General features: G+C 49.8%; 1 protein-coding gene across 3 annotated transcripts; it reads right to left on the bottom strand.

Moving 5' to 3' along the window:
* Window positions 1–1,884: 1,884 nt before the first annotated feature.
* Dnaaf8 (dynein axonemal assembly factor 8) lies at window positions 1,885–16,892 on the bottom strand. 3 transcript variants are annotated; one of them, XM_052759329.1, is made up of 9 exons: window positions 16,780–16,892; window positions 15,024–15,183; window positions 13,885–14,028; window positions 11,798–12,274; window positions 9,063–9,180; window positions 6,723–6,864; window positions 5,114–5,227; window positions 4,799–4,882; window positions 1,885–3,160 (listed from the first exon to the last, which is right to left on the bottom strand). In XM_052759329.1, the coding sequence occupies exons 2-9, from the start codon at window positions 15,129–15,131 to the stop codon at window positions 2,782–2,784; spliced, it is 1,566 nt and encodes a 521-aa protein (XP_052615289.1). In that variant the 5' UTR covers window positions 15,132–15,183; window positions 16,780–16,892; the 3' UTR covers window positions 1,885–2,781. The 3 variants fall into 3 exon arrangements, with proteins under 3 accessions (XP_052615289.1, XP_052615292.1, XP_052615293.1); XM_052759332.1 differs by lacking the exon at window positions 16,780–16,892 and adding an exon at window positions 16,524–16,635; XM_052759333.1 differs by lacking the exon at window positions 13,885–14,028.
* Between the last annotated feature and the right edge of the window lie 110 nt (window positions 16,893–17,002).

Genomic DNA, 17,002 nt, shown 5'->3' with positions numbered 1-17,002 from the left:
TATCATGTGAAGGGGCCAGAGAGATGACTCAGCAATTAAGAGCACTGGCTGCTCTTCCAGAGAACCAGGGTTCAATTCCCAGCACCCACATGGCAGTTCACAACTCTAACTCCAGTTCCAGGGGATCCGACACTCTCACACAGGCATACATATATGCAAAATACCAATGCACATAAAATTAAAAAAAAAAACATGTAGCGGAGCTGGAGAGATGGCTCAGTGGTTAAGAGCACTGGCTGCTCTTTCAGAGGTCCAGAGTTCAATTCCCAGCACCCACATGGTTGTTGCAGAATATTTGTTTACACTGTGAAGATGTGTCTTTGCCAAGGTGCTTTCTGATTGGTTTAATAAAGAGCTGAATGGCCAATAGGTAGGCAGGAGGAGGTTAGGCAGGACTTCCAGGGACAGAGAGGATTCTGGGAAGAAGAAAGGCAGGGTCGCCAGCTAGATGCAGAGGAAGCAGTATCGGTAGTACAGAGGGATGAGGTAAGCTACAGAATGTAGATTAAACTAAATGGGAGCCAGGCGATGGTGGTGCACACTTGTAATCCCAGCACTCGAGAGGCAGAGCCAGGCAGATCTCTGTGAGTTTGAGGCCATCCCAGTCTACAGAGCGAGTTCCAGGACTGTTACACAGAGAAACCCTGTCTTGAAAAACAAAAAAGAAAACAAAAAAAATTTTTTTAAATGGGTTAAATTATAAGAGCTTGCTAGGAACAAGCCTAAGCTATAGGCCGAGCTTTCAAGTCTCCATGTTGTTATTTGGGAGCTAGCTGGTGGGACAGAGAAAGACTTGTTACACATGGTGGCTCACAACCATCTATAACTGTAGTCTCATGGGATCAGATGACCTCTTCTGACGTGCAGACAGATATACATGCAGACAAAGCATCCATATACATTAAATAAATTTATTAAAAAAACATTAATCGGGGTTGGGGAGTTAGCTCAGTGGTAGAGCGCTTGCCTAGCAAGCGCAAGGCCCTAGGTTCGGTCCTCAGCTCCAGAAAAAAAAAAACATTTATCATGTGTATGTATGTGCAGGAGGTGTGTGCACCGTGTATATGTGGAGGTCAGAGGCCAGCCGGTTGGATGTCTCCATCCACCTGTGGGTCTCAGGCAGCAAACACAGGTTACCAGACTTAGCAGCTGGTGCCTTTACCTGCTGAGCTCTCCCCAGGGTGTCATTTTTGATGTTTCCTTCTGTTCTGTCACCAGTTTTGTGCTTTCCCCATCACTCAGGCCCCAGGGTTGTTCCTTGGTTTTTCTTCACTCCCATAATAGATGCCAGCCTTTGTCCTGACCCCACGTGCTCCGCCTCTTCTCTAGAGAATGAAGCTTTGGTATGGCGTTTCTCCCCTACACCAGCCTCAAGAGCACTCAGGGTGCGCATGAAACAGCAGAGGCTCCCAGGCCCCTCGCCCCTCAGCTAGCACAGACCGTGCAGGCCCAGCCCTAGGTTCCTGTCCCTACTGCCGCCACAGGGAACAGCCTGATGGGCATGTGCATTTCTTGGGCTTCTCATATGGAGCCCCCCCCACACACACACACCACCAACGGGGCCCTTCCTGTTCGGATCCCGTCTTCACCTCATGGCCTTGTCATTCCTGATGAGGAAACCTGAGGGTTTTGGGTACTAGGTGTGTACCATGATGGCATCTCACCTGGTCCTATAGATGACCTGACGCAGTTCTATAACCCCAAGACTCCCACCTTTAGAGTCCTTTTGTACTTGTTTTCTCAGCCCCTCTGGTCTCCTGCATGATCTTCTGAGGCATGATGACGTTGCCCAGGTGGTAGATCTGGGTTTGGACCCATGTCTGCTTGCCCACCCCCACCCTCCAGCATTCCTTGAAAGCTAGTGATTGACAGGCACAGTGGAATTGCAGCAGAGTTTATTTCCTATCACTAGGATTCGTTCTCAGCGGGTTTTCTAACATCAAGTGGGGTGGGATTGGGAGAAAGCAGGCTTAGGAACCATGAGGCACTTTTGTTCTTGATGGCTAAGTGGCTGAAGCAGAAGCTGCTGAGCAGAGCAGGGAGCCATGCTGCCCTGGAGTTCAAGCAAGGCACCTTTGCACTTGGACAGGGCAGCCTGCCCCGCACAGGGAGGCTGCTTGTGGCCTTGGTGGAGGCCTGACTTGCATGTGGCTTCTAAAGGATATGTCCTGGGGTTGGGACTAATGGTGCAGTCCCTGTGGCCTTATCAGACAGGGTCTGTGGGTCAGGATGCTGTGGGTTTGATGCTGGCTACCAGTGACAACAGTGATCTGTTTGTGATCCTGCCATAGGATCTGTCTGTCCTTTGTGTGGCTCAGGACTTGACACTAAGATCCTTGCCCCCCACCCACCATAGCTGACTGCTAAAACATTTGTCAGATTGCCAAGTATCCTGCTCTGTGACTTGAACGCTGCCATGCCACCCAAGCCCTGCCTTGGTAGTGGTTTCTCTGCTCATCCACAGAACAGGCGGGGAAGACTCAGGAGAGATGAGGTGGCATGAAATCAAAGGGGCTGAGAAAGCAAGTACAAAAAGACCCTAAAGATGGAGTCTGGGGATGAGGTGGGGGAGGGGGGCAAGCTTGCAAGTAACCAGGTAGAGGAAGTTCAGGTGTTCCCCATGGGGATCAGGCCTTGGCTGGTCACGCAGCTTTCATTGGATACCAGGGAGGGAGAGTGGGACCATTGCATTCCACACAGTGTGACTTCTGGTGTTGGAACTTCTGGTAGTATCCTGGATACAGTTCCCAATGCCACCACAACAAAAAAGTTTACATATGTTTAAACTGGCTTGGTGTGGTCCAGAGTGAGGGTCTCAGCCTCCAGAGGCAGACTGTAGAGGGACCACCAGGGCTGTGTGGATCGAAATCTGCCACCTGACCTGCTTTTCAGGTCCTTTACCTGAGTTGAATATAGCTGGCCCGTAGCAGGTAGCAGCACCTCTCTGGCTGGCTGTGTCCCAAAAGGGTCCCCTAGATCCAGGGCATTCTGCTTCCCAGCCCAGAGTTTTATGTGTTTCTTACTCCTAGTGTGGGATCCTGTGTCTTCTGGGGCCTGAGCCTTCTGGCTTCTAGTGCTGTCACTGGTGGACTGATGGGATGTGGTCCCCTTCCGAAATGCCCTCAGCTGCTGGAGAAGCTGGCTCTTCCCAGTACAGTCCCTGTGACACAGGAAAACCAACCTAACCCCTGCCACCTGAAGGCCAGACCTCCCAACCCGGAAAAGAGGAATATCGTATGTGGTTTCAGCTCCCATTCCAAAGTAAGGGCATGCTTGCAGCAAAGTCTACAGCCACTGCAGTCTGGTTGGGAAGCATGTGAGATGACAATCCTTGCAGATTTTCCCCTTAGCAATGGGCATTGTTCTGGCTAGTTTTATGTCAACATAAGCTAGAGTCACCTGAAAGGAGGGAACCTCAATTAAGAAAATGCCTCCATAAAATCCAGCTGTAGGGCATTTTCTTAGTGACTGATGGGGGAGGGCCCAGCCTGTTACAGATGGTGCCATCCCTGGGCTGGTGGTCCTAGGGTCTACAAGAAATCAGTCTGAGCAAGCCAGTAAGCAGCACTCCTCCATGGCCCCTGCATGGCTCCTGAGTAAATTCCTACCCTCACTGCTTTTGATGATGAACTATTATATGAATTATGAGTGAAAGAAACCTTTTCCTTCCCAAGTTGCCTCAGTCATGATGTTTCATCACAGCAACAGTAACCCTAAGACAGGCATTAAGCCTTTGTCAGAAGCAGCTGCACAATGACTCCACCCAACAGGGGAGGTAACAGAACAAATGTTCTTAGCTAGGTTAAATCCAACCGATGGAAATGTCTGGAAAGCATGGACCAGAAATGTTCTTATGGCAAGCATTCTCCACAGATGTATGGCTAATTTCCCATCTGCACAAAAGGGAACATTTCTAACATCCAAATCCTGGGCCACCACATAGTTGCCACCAACAGCATTTCCCATGTGCATTGCCTTGGGGTCCTCTGAGGTAGGAACTACCGTTTTCTCTTATGTCTGAAGAGATGAAGCGAGAAGCTGAAGGGCCAGTTTTGAGTGTGGCCCAGATCTAGCTGGAGCTGCAGCCTTCAGAGGACCACCTGGGCCTGGTGCCTGGCAACCAGGCAGCCAGCATCTCAGAGCAGGACAAAGGAACACACTGACCTTGACTCCCTCTCCTTGAGTGAGCAAGGCCTTACCTGGGATGTGTGGGAGGAGGAAAGAGACATCTATGGGCAGGTGCAAAGGAAAAGCCAAAACATGGTGTAGCCGCAGCTCCCTGGGGTGCTGCTGAATCACAGGCTATGGCAGGGAACCTTCCAGCACTTCCCACCCCGTCTTCCTGAGACATCCACATTCTGTGTCTGAGCTGTTACATCATTCTGCAGCCTGGCTCTGACAATCCTGGTGCTTCAGGCAGCTATGACCCACAGTTCTCGTTCATCCTGTGGCCACAGTGGGGCCCCGATTGGACACTGCTCTTTAGTTTACCAGCTCTTTTCACACTTGGCTAACAGCTGGCCCTACTTTCTCTTTACTTCTGCTGGGACCAGCATCAGGGGCAAGATCAAATCGGGGAGCTGCTTTCAGGGGCTGGACTAAGATGTCATGGAGTGGGAAGCTTGATGTCACTCACAAGGCCCGGGTACAGCAGGTCTGGCCACACCAGCTTCCCCTATGCCAGATTATAAAACACAATGATACCCATTCTCACCACACCAGATGCTGGCCCACATGTCTGGGGGCCTACAGCACAGGGAGGGAGCCTCCCAAAGCAGAGGAGAGACTCCAGAGTTACCTCCGTTCTTGGGAGGACGGCCCCTGTACTGGGCCTGCTGTCTCCACGCCTTCCTCCTCGCTGTCAGAGGAGCTATATTCAGAGCTGGAAGTGGAGGAAATGGCTTCTCAGGATGGCCCCAGCCACCCTGCCAGGCCTGCCTCTCGCCTAGGGACCTCCCTGGGAATCCAAGCGGAGTGGTAGCCAGCCAAAGCTAAGGGGCCCCTGGACTTCCTGCCATGTGCTGAAGGGAAAATCCAATGTGCTCAACCCAGATGAGCTTTGCCTTTGTTCCTCCTCCCCGCCTGCAGGCAGAGTTCTAGCATCACTTTGTACCTCTCCCGGGCCTGGTGCTCTTGTGGTTCTGACGGCTCCGGCTCCGTCTGCCGTAGGTCAATGAAGATGGTGGGAGGCTCTGTCTTCAGCCTCCTGCTCTCTGCCAAAGCACTTCTGCAACGGGAGGGGTGAGGTGGCCCTTCTATGTGATTCCAGCCGCTTGCTAGGCAGGTCCCATCACCGTGTCATGGCTACTGAAGGTGTGTCTTTTGTGTGCTGGTGGGTACTTGGAACCCATCTGTTCTCAAGGCCACCTCTGGGACAGGCTAGCACTACCTCACAGAACTGGGCAAGTCTGACATGCTGTGTATCAGCTAGGCTGGTGGGCAGGCCTGTCCAAGTGCTCAGGAGGCTGAGGCAGGAAGACAGAAAGTTCAAGGCCACCCTCAGCAACTTAGCAAGACTTTATGCATATACTTTTAAAAGATTTTTGTGTATGAGTGTTTTGCCTGCACGCATGTTTATCCACTATTTGTATGCCTGCTCATGGAGGCCAGAGAGGGCATCAGACACCCTGGAACTGGAGTTGCAGACAGTTGTGAATCCCTGTGTGGGTGCTGGGAATCAAACCTGTGTCCTCTGGAAGGTGCCCCTAACCACCAAGCCATCTCTCCAGCCTTAGCAAGACTTTAAAAATAAAAATAAATGGGAATGGGGGGTGGTGGCTGGGAGGGAAAGGCTGGGGGAAGGAGGAGGGAGGAGAGGGGGATCTGTAGAATGAATAGAATTTTTCTTAATAATAAAAAAGCCCAAAAAGATAAAAAGTAAAAAGACTTGGAATGCCACACAGTGGTAGAGCATGTGTCTAGCATGTGTGAGGCCCTGAGTTCAGTCCTCATATCATAAATAAACTGTCCACTAAGTTGGGGACCACGTAGCACAAGCTAAATCATTCAAATAGATCCATAAAATAACAGTTTTCATCCCATTAGCCACATTTCCAGTGCTGAGTAGTCATGTGGAGCTGCTGAATCTCACACTGGGAAGCACAGGCCTAGCCATGTCTGTTTCTTCCGCTCGTCAGGCAGAACCCACAACTGCAGGGAAAAGTCCCCAGACTCCTAAAACAGTGGAGGAAGCAGTGCGGGAAAGGCAGGAACGTCGGGCCTCAGGGACTCCCATCTCCATCTCCGCTTCACTCTGTCCTAGCTTGCTTTCTTCCTTGTCACAGGACTGGTGGCTGCCCACAGCCCTTCAACCCAAGCCAGACTACAAGGTTCCAGGGAAAGGTTCCCATTGGCCTGGCTGGGTTCACCGACCAAGGTCAGACTAATCAACTTGGCCAGAGGGGCAGGGTTATGTGATAATTCTGTTGTCCCCAGGGAAGTCAGGTGGGTAGCTAAGAGAAAGTGCCTATAATGTTAGGGAATGACACAGCTTTGGGGCTCAGTACACAGCTCTGTCATGAATGGCCTGGAGAAGCATAGCAATCTGAACCTCAGTTTCCCCATCAGTAAAAATAGAGATAATGGAGCATTTGCCTAATTAGATTCCCTATTCAAAGAGAAAGTACATGCCAAGTGTCCCACTAATAGACCCAATTAACACTGCCTAGAGGCAGGTTGGTTCTAAAGAAATGGCCATGGGTGTGGCTGGTGGGGAGTCCCACCTGCTTCTGGCTTCCTGTTCTTCTGTGTCTTGGGGCTTGTCAACAGGTACCTTCCAGGTATGGTTGCAGACTCTGGACTGAGTGGCGCACAGGAGGGCCAGCTGCTCCAGGAGTGTGTCCTGGGATAGTCCAGTGGTATGCCCTGGGGATCGCCAGGAGAGGGAGTTGCTTAGCTTGGGGTCTGCCTCTCAGTAGTTAATCTTCAGGCTCCAATGTGCCTCACCCCAGATCTTTCTGACACTTCTAACTCCACTTGGCAAAGTCAGGGGGGTAGTCATGTCCTCAACAGAGGCTGCTGCACTGCACTGTGACATAGGGTCCCAGGTGACCACAGTGAACAGATGTTTGTACCTTTCGAAAAGTAGCAAACAGGTTTATATAGGGGTGTGTGTGTGTGTGTGTGTGTGTGTGTGTGTGTGTGTGTGTGTGTGTCTCAGGGATGGGGGCACTAGGGATTGAACCTAGGGACTTGTGCAGTGTATTGGTGAGCTACATCCCCAGCCCCCCATTCATCTTTTTACACACTACATCTTTCTATGGATAGACATTCATTGAGCTGAGTGCACTCTCTGCTTTAGCTAGAACCCCATTGAATATAGGCTGTTCCCAAGTTTTTGAAGGTTTTTTTTTTTTTTTTTTTTTTTTGGAGGTTTTTTTTGTTTGTTTGGTTGGTTGGTTTTTTTGAGACAGGGTTTCTCTGTGTAGCCCTGGCTGTCCTGGAACTCTCTTGGTAGACCAGGCTGGCCTCGAATTCACAGAGATCCACTTGCCTCTGCCTCCCCAGTGCTGGGATTAGACCTGTGCCACCACTGCCCGGCAAGTTTTCAGAGTTTTAAAGAGCACAGCAGTGAACATTCCAAATGGAATAGCTTGTCTGGTGGAAGTGGCAACCTCACCACTTGGGAGGTAGAAGCAAGAAGATCAGTTCAAGGCCAGTTTCAGCTACATCATGAGTTCGAGCCAGCTTGGACTACATGTCTCAACAAAATAAAACCCGAACAAAAAGGAATCGCTTGATCAAAGATCATTAGCATTACAATAGAGACCAGAGAAGGTGCTCATTATACAAGCCTGCCAACCTTGTGGACCCACTCCACCACACCCTGAAGCCCTGCTGAAGCAGGACATGCTGTCACATGCTTATTAGTGGCAGCCCTTTGAAGTCTGAAGCAGGAGAATTGCCAAAAGTTCCAGGCCAGTCTGGGCTACCATATAAGACCTTGTCTCAAAACAAAAGCCATGGTGATGCACACCTTTAATATCAGCACTCAGGAGGCAGAGACAGGCAGATCTCTGCGAGTTCAACATATCTGGCCAACATATCAAGTTCCAAGTTCCAGGTCAGCCAAGGCTGAACAGTGAAACCCCATCTCAAAAATAAAACAGAGGTAGGGCTGGGAAGAGATGGCTCAGTGATTCAGAGTACTTGGCGTTCTTGCAGAGGATCTAGGTTCAATTCCCAGCACCCACAGTGGCTCACAACTGTATCTAACTCCAGTTCCAGGAGATCTGCTGCCCTGTCCTGGTGCATGCATGGATGTGCATGTGGTGCATATATGTAACTACAGGCAAAACAATTATATAGATGAAAAATAAAAATAAACTTAAAAAAAAAACTTCTTGCTCCAAACATCCCAGTGGCTGTCAGTCTAGTGGAGTCTTTGGTCTGGAACTGGTCACTGACACCGAAGCCATCCTTGCTCCTCAGCTCAGACGTGTGTCCATCTGCTCTTAGGGCCTGCATGGGTGGGGAGAATATGGGGAGTTTTGCCTTTTACAGAGCTGCTCATAAGCCAGGCAGTGGTGGCACATGCCTTTAACCCCAGCACTTGAGAGCAGAAGCAAGTGATCTCTGAGTTTGAGGCCAGCCCAGTCTACAGAGAGTTCCAGGACAGCCAGGGCTACACAGAGAAACCCTGTCTCAAAAAAATCAAAATAAACAAACAGAGCTGTTTGTAGCAAGGCCGTGAGCACTGTGAAAGTATATCCTCAGCCTTCACTTTCAAATAGGATGAGGGATGTATGAGTGTTAAAGCTGCCTGAAAGGGAGCAAGAGATGGGTTCTGCTTTCCCCCAGAAGAGGAGGAGGAAAAGGAAGGAAACTGGAGGAAGAAAAAGGGTGGACCACAGGGCAAGTCCAGTTGAAGGCCTGAACATCCTGGCTGACCAGGCAGCCATAGGTATGATGGATGAATGAAGTCTTTTGTAAAACTGGGCAATGAGTGTGCTGAGCACAGTAAGGGCACAAGAGCTCTGCCCATCCCATACCCATTGCCACTGAGAGACTTGGAAGGGGATCTTTATGGGGATTCACTTGGACTTCAGTGTTGAAGGTCAGACCTTGGTTTTGGTAGCGTTCAGCTAACCACCATGCAGTTCTGGGAGCACTGTCACCCTGGCTGTCTTGTCGCCCTGGCAGGCTCTGAAGGATGTAATCCAAATCCCAGTCTTCGAGTTGCTGAAATGATAAAACTGGTCATTAGGAGGCTGCAGGAAGGTCCTGCAGTAGGAGCCCCACCCCCCACCCCACCCCGCTTTCACAGCAGCTGCAGCCAGCAGAGGGTATCATGTGTCATCATCCGCTGTAGTGAGGCAGGCAAACATAGGAAACAGCTTAGCTTGGGACACGCCCATTTGGTGTTGGGTTGTCCACACCCCCACTGTAATAATTCAATTGGCAGTGTAGTTCCTTCACCTGCATGTACTAGACAGACACACACTTCTTCAAACACTGCACCTAGCAACCTCCGAACTCCCCTGACACCCCACTACCTGCATTAAGCTACATGTATTCCCATCTCTCTGGACTATGGTATAAATCTTCCCCTCTCAACTCTAAAACAATCAAATTTACACAGTTTCCATTCAAGTGTATTTCCCAGTGTATCTAGGTATGAAGAAGAGCAGGGGTTATCTTGCCTGAACTGGTTTTGGGTGTTTAGGCAGTAAGGAAGAACTGTGTCTCTACTAATCTTTTAGGGAAAACTCCCTATTTACTGCAGCCTTGTACCTATGCATTAACTAGACATTCAGATGATTACAATCCGATGCATTATGGGAAAGGAACATGTGCAGTAGGAAAAATGAATACACGATTTAAATAGAGAAGCATTCTAATTATGCCCTCTTAGTAGCCAGCCCCTTTCCTTTAGACCCCATAAAATGAAGCCCCATTAATCCTGACAGTATATAGCTCTTTAATCTGTTGTCATGTAGCTCCAACAAAGTTGTCATGCTTCTTTTGCACATCTGTATGAAACTTGTTTTCAGTTCTGTACATAAGAGGCCAAGAACCTGGAAGTACCCAGTCCAGACTCCAAACACTGTAAGATAGTGGTGTTGGAGTTTGGGTGCATCTAGCATATGAATGCACTGTCTGTTGTAAATGATTACACACTAAGCCCTTCCTTTAAGGTGAACCCTGCATTCTTTTCCCTGCATTCTTCCTCACACTCCCACCACATAAACACACAGGGTCTCTTTGTGTAGCCTTGGATGTCCTGTCTACTCACTCTGTAGACCAGGCTGGCCTCTGCCTCCTGACTGCTGGAATTAAAGGCATGCGCCACCACCACCCAGCTAGATCTGCATCTCTTGACACCTCCTTCCTTAAGCTTTTTTTGGGTCAATACTTTTGGGCACAAAGATGACTAACCTGGAGGAAACCCCATTTTTTTCAAACAAGATCTCATTGTGGCTGGCCTTGAACTCTACGTAGCCAAGGATGACCTTGGATGTCTGATCCTCCTCCTTTCACCTCCCAAGCTCTGGAATTACAGGCCTATATCACCACATGCATTTGATGTATAAAAGACAAGCACTCTACCAGCCAATACACATTCTGGCCTTCTCCTTTGTCTGAACTGTCTAGGTTCATACCAATGTAAGATGTTTAAAAAGCTTTGCGACTTTAAGAACCTGGTGGTTCTAGCAGGAACTGGAGAGCTTGGCCCAGATGGCTCTGCAGGCATAGGTGGAAGGAGGAAGCCAGGAACCTACAATGGATGCTTAAGTGAAACCTTTCAAATTCCTGCAGCCATATAGGTGTGGAAGAATTAAAGATGTGAGGGTGGACAGAATGCAATGGCTGGCTTCTATAAACAGCAATGAAGAATTCTGTGCATGTCTACGGGCTCACATTCTGTAAGTTGTTAAAGAAAGTGATGCAGGGGTGCTTGGCCTTCCCATGCTAGGCTGGAGCATCTTTCAATATGTCCACCTCCACCTGGAAGGAACTGAGCTTACACAGCTAACCAGGGTTAGCCTTTGAAAACTGGGCAAGTATGACAGGTTTCTTTCCTGTCCAGTGGGCAAGGTGGCCTCACAGATCACACTTGTGCTGTCCCAAGGCTGCCCACTCACCATAGTGGGAAACAGACTTACCACCAAGAGACAGGGAGTCACTGCTGTGCTTTACAGATCCACTCTCCCAGTAGTCTTCAGACTCCTTTCTCTTCTGCAGTAGCTCACAGACTCACCTCTCCCAATCCCAGCCTGTCTCCCTGCCACTTCTCACTAATGTATTTAGTCTGACTTGGACAGCTGCTCCTAGTGTGTAGGGTCTGCCCACGGGGAGGACTTCACTTCAGCAGCACCTGCTTCTGTCTTATGCATGACTGTATATTCAGCATTCATGCTTGGGGTCATCTGTGTTCTCTCTAAAGAAGGTTCAAGTTAGCTGGGCAGCGGTGGCGCACGCCTTTAATCCCAGCACTCGGGAGGCAGAGGCAGGCGAATCTCTGAGTTCGAGGCCAGCCTGGTCTCCAAAGCGAATTCCAGGAAAGGCGCAAAGCTACACAGAGAAACCCTGTCTCGAAAAACCAAAAAAAAAAAAAAAAAAGAAGAAGGTTCAAGTTGGCTTCTCTTCCTACTGTCACCAATTCTCACTGAGGGTGAGCTCCATGCCAGCGTCCCCACATACTGTGACAGGAGCAGCTTCTTGCTGGCCAGTGGACCTGGGATTTGGGCCTAAGGTCCCAGAGGAGAAGCTGGTTCCAGCCTCAATAGTATGGCAGGACTGTGGCCATGCTGCAGGGGACAGGCCAGAGGGCAGGCTGGGCAGTGGAGACACCTACCTGGAGTGAAAGCACTGGACATCCTTCCCGAGGCTGCTCTGATGAGGCTTCTGGCCAGGGTCCTGACTCTGCAGCCTGGCCTTGGTCTCCACAGGCTGGGTTCTGGGCAGCCTGGGTCACTTTCTGAAGGATATCCTTCTCTATCATCCTCCTCCTCTCCCTGCGGAGGGCTTGGAGCTTTGTAGAGTTTCTAAAGTCAGTATCTGTGGGCTCTATCTTCAGCTTTCCTTCCAAAGGAAAGGTGGCCTCTTCTCCCTGGGAAGTCCATGGGGGACTCTGGGGTCCTTTGGGGTAAGACGGGCTTCTAAGGTTGCCTTCCAGCCAGGGTAAGTCCTCCTCAGTCTCCACAAGAATAGGGTGAGGTGAGCTCTGGTGAGACCAGCCAGGGCCTCCTCTTCCCTGAGGGGCCAAGTCCTCCTGTCTTACCTTCTGTCCACTTCTGGGTTCTATGGCTAGTCTCCCAGGACTCAGAAGTGGCTAGAGAAAAAAGGCATCCTCTGTGAGAACCTGCAAAGACATACTTGAGACACACACACACACACACACACACACACTATGCACGATTAAGTGGAGGCCAGAGGGTGGCTGAGAGTCACTTTCCTTCTCCTATGTGGGTCCCAGGTATGGAACTCAAGAGTATCAGGCTGAACAGCATGTGTCTTTTCCCATCGAGGAATCTCATGGGCCCCATTTTGACCCTTTTTAGTTCAACAACTTGTCTGTCATACAGACATCACCACTATTTCCAAAATGATTCCATTCCCTATTGCCCCTCTCCCAGAGGATAAGGTAGTCCTTACAGAAAAGGAGAAAACATCTCATGAAAATCATGTTGCCTAAACTGACTAGAGTCCTAGTTGCCTTTCAGGTTCTCCTGGGGAGGATGAGGGGTATTATTTTACACTTGTTCCTATGAGGGCTGGGCTTCACAAAGTGTTCTGGTGGAGATGGATCAGGTGGTCTCCTTCAGTCTTTGCATACCCAGTTTGCCACAGTGATGCTAGAAAGAACTGAACAGAGGGAGGTTACCCAGGGCTGAGTGGCTTCTGGATCCTAGCCTGGCCTTTAGAGATGGGTATTGGCCTCTGTAGTAACTTCATTGGAAAGCATGTTTAGCCACAGCACATCAAGAAGAGTTAACAAGTCTGACAGGTTGGGGTGGCCAAGGATAAAAGCTGCACATGGGATCTATTAGTAATTCATTCTCATCATCAAGTCACTGATATGTTTTGGAGTTTGGGTTTATTTATAATTTTATATGTACATATGTGTGCGTGTTTATGTGCACCGTGTGTGTAGGTCCACAGAGGCCAAAAGCGGGGCATTGGATCTGTTGGAACCAAAGTTACATGTGGTTGTGAGCTACCATGTAGGTGCTGGAAACTAAACCTGGGTCTTCTGCAAGAGCAGCCAGCTCTCTTAATTACTGAGCCATCCTTTCCAGTCCCTGCCTCGAACTTTTGATGCTCCTGCCTCAGCTTCCAAGTAGCTCAGATTGCATGCTTATACCATCAGGTCTGGAGGAATCATTGGGTTTAGATAGAGGTATTGGTCTCCCCCAGGGACCTGAGAGACAGAGATGGGTATAGGCAGTTCCTGTGACTGGGAAGCCCAAGCCTGTGCTGTTTCCCACTCCTCCCCTCCCCTGCTACTAGGCAGCCAGCACTGGGCACCACTGTGATGGCATTTATGGAACACTTCCCTTCCACTTCCTGCTGGAGCATTTAGTCGCTGAATATTCAGCAAGCTTGAGTGGCTATGAATTACCTAGTTTGAGGAGACAGTTGAGAAGGCAGTTGTGACAATGGCCAGGCAGTACAGAGTGTCTTGGAAGAAAACAAGAAAGGTAGCAGGTGGCAAAAATCAGAGAGAAAATCATATGTGCTTACAGTGTTGGGAGGTGCCGTGCTTACGTGCTGAATACCCCAACACTAGGCTGTCCTTGAGAGAGGAAGAGGCAAAACCAGTGGTTTTAAGCATTTAGATCTTTGCTGTTGGTGGAATCCTTTTGAGACTTGCAATCACCACCCCTACCCAGCTCCAAGGTACTTAGCTTAGTAGGTCCCCAAAGCCCGTGTCCCACAGACCTCAGGTGAAGAACTCCTCCCTACAGCAATCCAGGTCCCAGATTCAATACCAAAAGGGTCTTCAGCCAGCTCCTCAGCCAGGTCCGGAATCAGGACAGGCTGGTTTCGCTGAAAGATGAAGGGTTCTTCTTCCTCACAGTCAGACTGCAGAGACCAGGGCGGTTGAGAGGAAAAGGCAGCCATGCTTTGCCCAGCCTCCCCAGGCCCATCTGGGGAGATCAGTTCTTTACAAAGGGTCAAGCCCTGTGCTGCTTCCTGCAGCACACTCAGACGAGGCTCAGCAGCACCACCTCCTGTTGGTGGGATGGGAGCTTCCCTTTTCACAGGCTATGCTCAAGATCTTGCACACAGCAGGCACTGCATTAACGCTGGCACTGAATAACGGTAGTGTAGGGGCAGCTAACAGTGGAGGTCAGTGCACTTTCACACTGACTTATCACTAACACAGGAGCTTTGGTTGGCTGTCTCTAATGGAGAGAGGTTGACACTGGCTTGCCACCTCACAGGGACTTCTTCACAAAGCGATGACAGCGCTGGGCACTGAGGTACTGTCATCATCTACTTCTGCTGCTGCACCAAGCACTGGGTGATGCCCGAGTTTCAGCTCTGTCATATTCATCTTTGCAAATGCCCAGGTAGGGCACAATCAGCTGTCTTGCTTCTAAAACCCTTGTTCTTCACTTTAAATGTCCTATGCTAACCTGTGTGCCGAGTCTCTGACCAGTGGATAACCAGGTGTCCCTTTCACCTGTGCAAGTGGCCACGGGTACTATCAGTGTTCCTCAGGTGGCAGAATCCCTCTAGGACCATGTCAAGGTGTCCTGGCAAGGTTACTACTCTCAGAGATTGGCACTGGTCCCAACCTGACCCAACCGAGTTGAGAGCAGCACAACAGCAAGTTGGAAAGACCTGGGGGTCAGGACCACTGCAGGGGAGGACACAGAACACCAATACCCATACTCAAGAGTTCTGGCAAACCCAGACGGAAGCCTAAAGGAAGTAGGTACCCAAGAGTAATCCCAGGGACTGGTGAGTGAAAACCAAGCCTATAGATCAGAGTGGGGTCTATAGAGAGGAGTGCCCAAAGCTGTCCTTGCCCAGGCTGGACAACTGACATCCAGGAAGAAGAGCTTGCTCACCAGGGAGGAGTCTGAATCCAGGGATGGCAGCTGGTCTTTGGCAGCCTTAAGGATGGCATCCCAGGGAGAAACTGGCAAGGACACCACGTCTTTGTCTTTGGATGTCATGGGGGCCCAGGCTCAAAGGATCCTTTCTTTGTATATCATCATCAGAGGAGCCCTGTGGAGCACACAGGGTGAGGTGGCAGTGTCTAGGTGTCCAAGGACAAACTAGCATGGGTAGCCTTTCCAAAGCCTTGACCATCTGAAGATGAAAACACATCTGTAACTTTCCATTTTCCACCAATTTCCTTCTGGTTCTGCAAGTTTGTATTACTGGGTAACAGGACTATGTGTGTGGATGTGTGCAGTGATGAGTGCACAAGAGCATGGCGTCTGTATATATATGTATGTGATGTGCTTAATGATGTGTATATGAAAACAGAGGTACATATACTGATAAGTGATATATGTCTAAATATACATGACATATATATAGTGGATATATATATATATATATATATATATATATATATATATATTTGTGGTGGTTTGAAAGAAAAGGGCCCCCATAGGGAGTGGCTCTATTAGGAGGTTTGGCTTTGTCAGAGCAGGTGTGGCCTTGTTGGAGGAAGTGTGTAGGCGCTGAGGTCTCCAATGCTCAAGCTATACTCAGTGACACAGTTCACTTCCTGTTGCCTGTGGATCTCTCAGATGTAGAACTCTCAGCTCCTTCTCTAGCACCATGTCTGTCTACATGCCACCATGTCCCACCATGATGACAATAGATTAAACCTCTGAAACTGTAAGCCAGCCCAATTAAATGTTTTCCTTTATAAGAGTTGCCATAATCATGGTATCTCTTCACAGCAACAGAAACCCTAACTAAGACATATTATTATTATTTCCATTTTATAGGCATAGAGAGGTTGATAAATACCAAAGAGAGGTTGAATCAAAGTTAAGGTCTGGGAATGCACCTCTTTGGTAGAGCATTTGACTGGCATATATAATGGACAGGACATGAATCCAATCCCCAGCAATGAGAAAAGGGATTTAGGGGCTAAAGGGATGGCCCAACAGTTAAGAGTGTCCTCTACTACCCTTGTAAAGGACTGGAATTCGGTGCCCAAATGTCTCTGGTGTCCACTGGTACCTGCACCGAAGTACATACATACCTACCTTTACACATATACATATAATTAAAATTATATGTTAGGGGTTTAAGATCCATTATCCAGAAGATTTTGTTAGTTATCATTCAAATGATTCGCTGGCTCAGCCCCGCCTCCCTTTGTATCTCACCCTAAAAAAATTTGCTCGGCCCTCGGTGGACAAAGGGACTTTAGGATTGTGGGGTGAAGGCCAAGCGGACCAGGCAGATCAACTAGCGGTTGCCGAACCAGGGCAGCAGCAGGGAGGTGAGTCGGGGCTTTAAGCCTCTGAATCTTGTAAGCAAGGACAGGTGTTTGGCGATCCTGAATTGAGAGCCGCAGGTGGGACCACTTTTGATATACCCACCAGCCGGATGTTTCCTAACAGGGACTCTGGCAGTGAGGTACAGAATCACGGAGGTGAAGAGTGCACCCAAGACTGATCGTCCTTTAGGTGCGCAAAGCGTTGGGGTTAGAGGAAGGCTTGACCACAGAGGAAAGAGCATGGGCTGGATCAGAGGACCAAGGAGCTCACGGTTTCTCCCCGAAGCCGGTTGGCCCCGCCTCGCTCCGCCCCGCGCCAGGCGTCGTTGTCAAGGGGACTGGAAGGCAGCGGGACAAACCTGCTGGTGCTAAAACAGAAGGAGGATCGCACTCCCTGCCACCCGCAGCGGGATCAACCCCTCGTCTCGTGGGTTTTCGCGGTCTCCCACTCGCTTCGCGCCGCTCCGCTTGTCCACTTGCCCTGTCTCCGGGCTGAACAAGGCCACGGACCGCGGCCGGGCGAGCCGCCCCCGGCGGAGCCAGTGGCGCCTCTTCTTCGCTGGGCTCCGCCCACCTCCCGGC

This window comes from Peromyscus californicus, unplaced genomic scaffold, assembly GCF_007827085.1.
Source record: "Peromyscus californicus insignis strain IS unplaced genomic scaffold, ASM782708v3 Scaffold_3__1_contigs__length_106647218, whole genome shotgun sequence".
Lineage (NCBI taxonomy): Eukaryota > Metazoa > Chordata > Mammalia > Rodentia > Cricetidae > Peromyscus > Peromyscus californicus.
The sequence above is the reverse complement of the archived record's forward strand: the minus strand, read 5'-3'. Positions and strand labels throughout refer to the sequence as shown.

Bases quoted from the DNA above. Each gene is read 5' to 3' on its own strand.
- Dnaaf8 (XM_052759329.1), bottom strand. From the start codon at position 15,131: ATGACATCCAAAGACAAAGACGTGGTGTCCTTGCCAGTTTCTCCCTGG. The intron at 12,275-13,884 runs GTCTGTGGGACA...TTTTTTCTCTAG, and splicing joins GGAGGAGTTCTTCACCTGAG to CCACTTCTGAGTCCTGGGAG. The intron at 3,161-4,798 runs GTAACTCTGGAG...CCTGTGTCACAG, and splicing joins CCGTCCTCCCAAGAACGGAG to GGACTGTACTGGGAAGAGCC.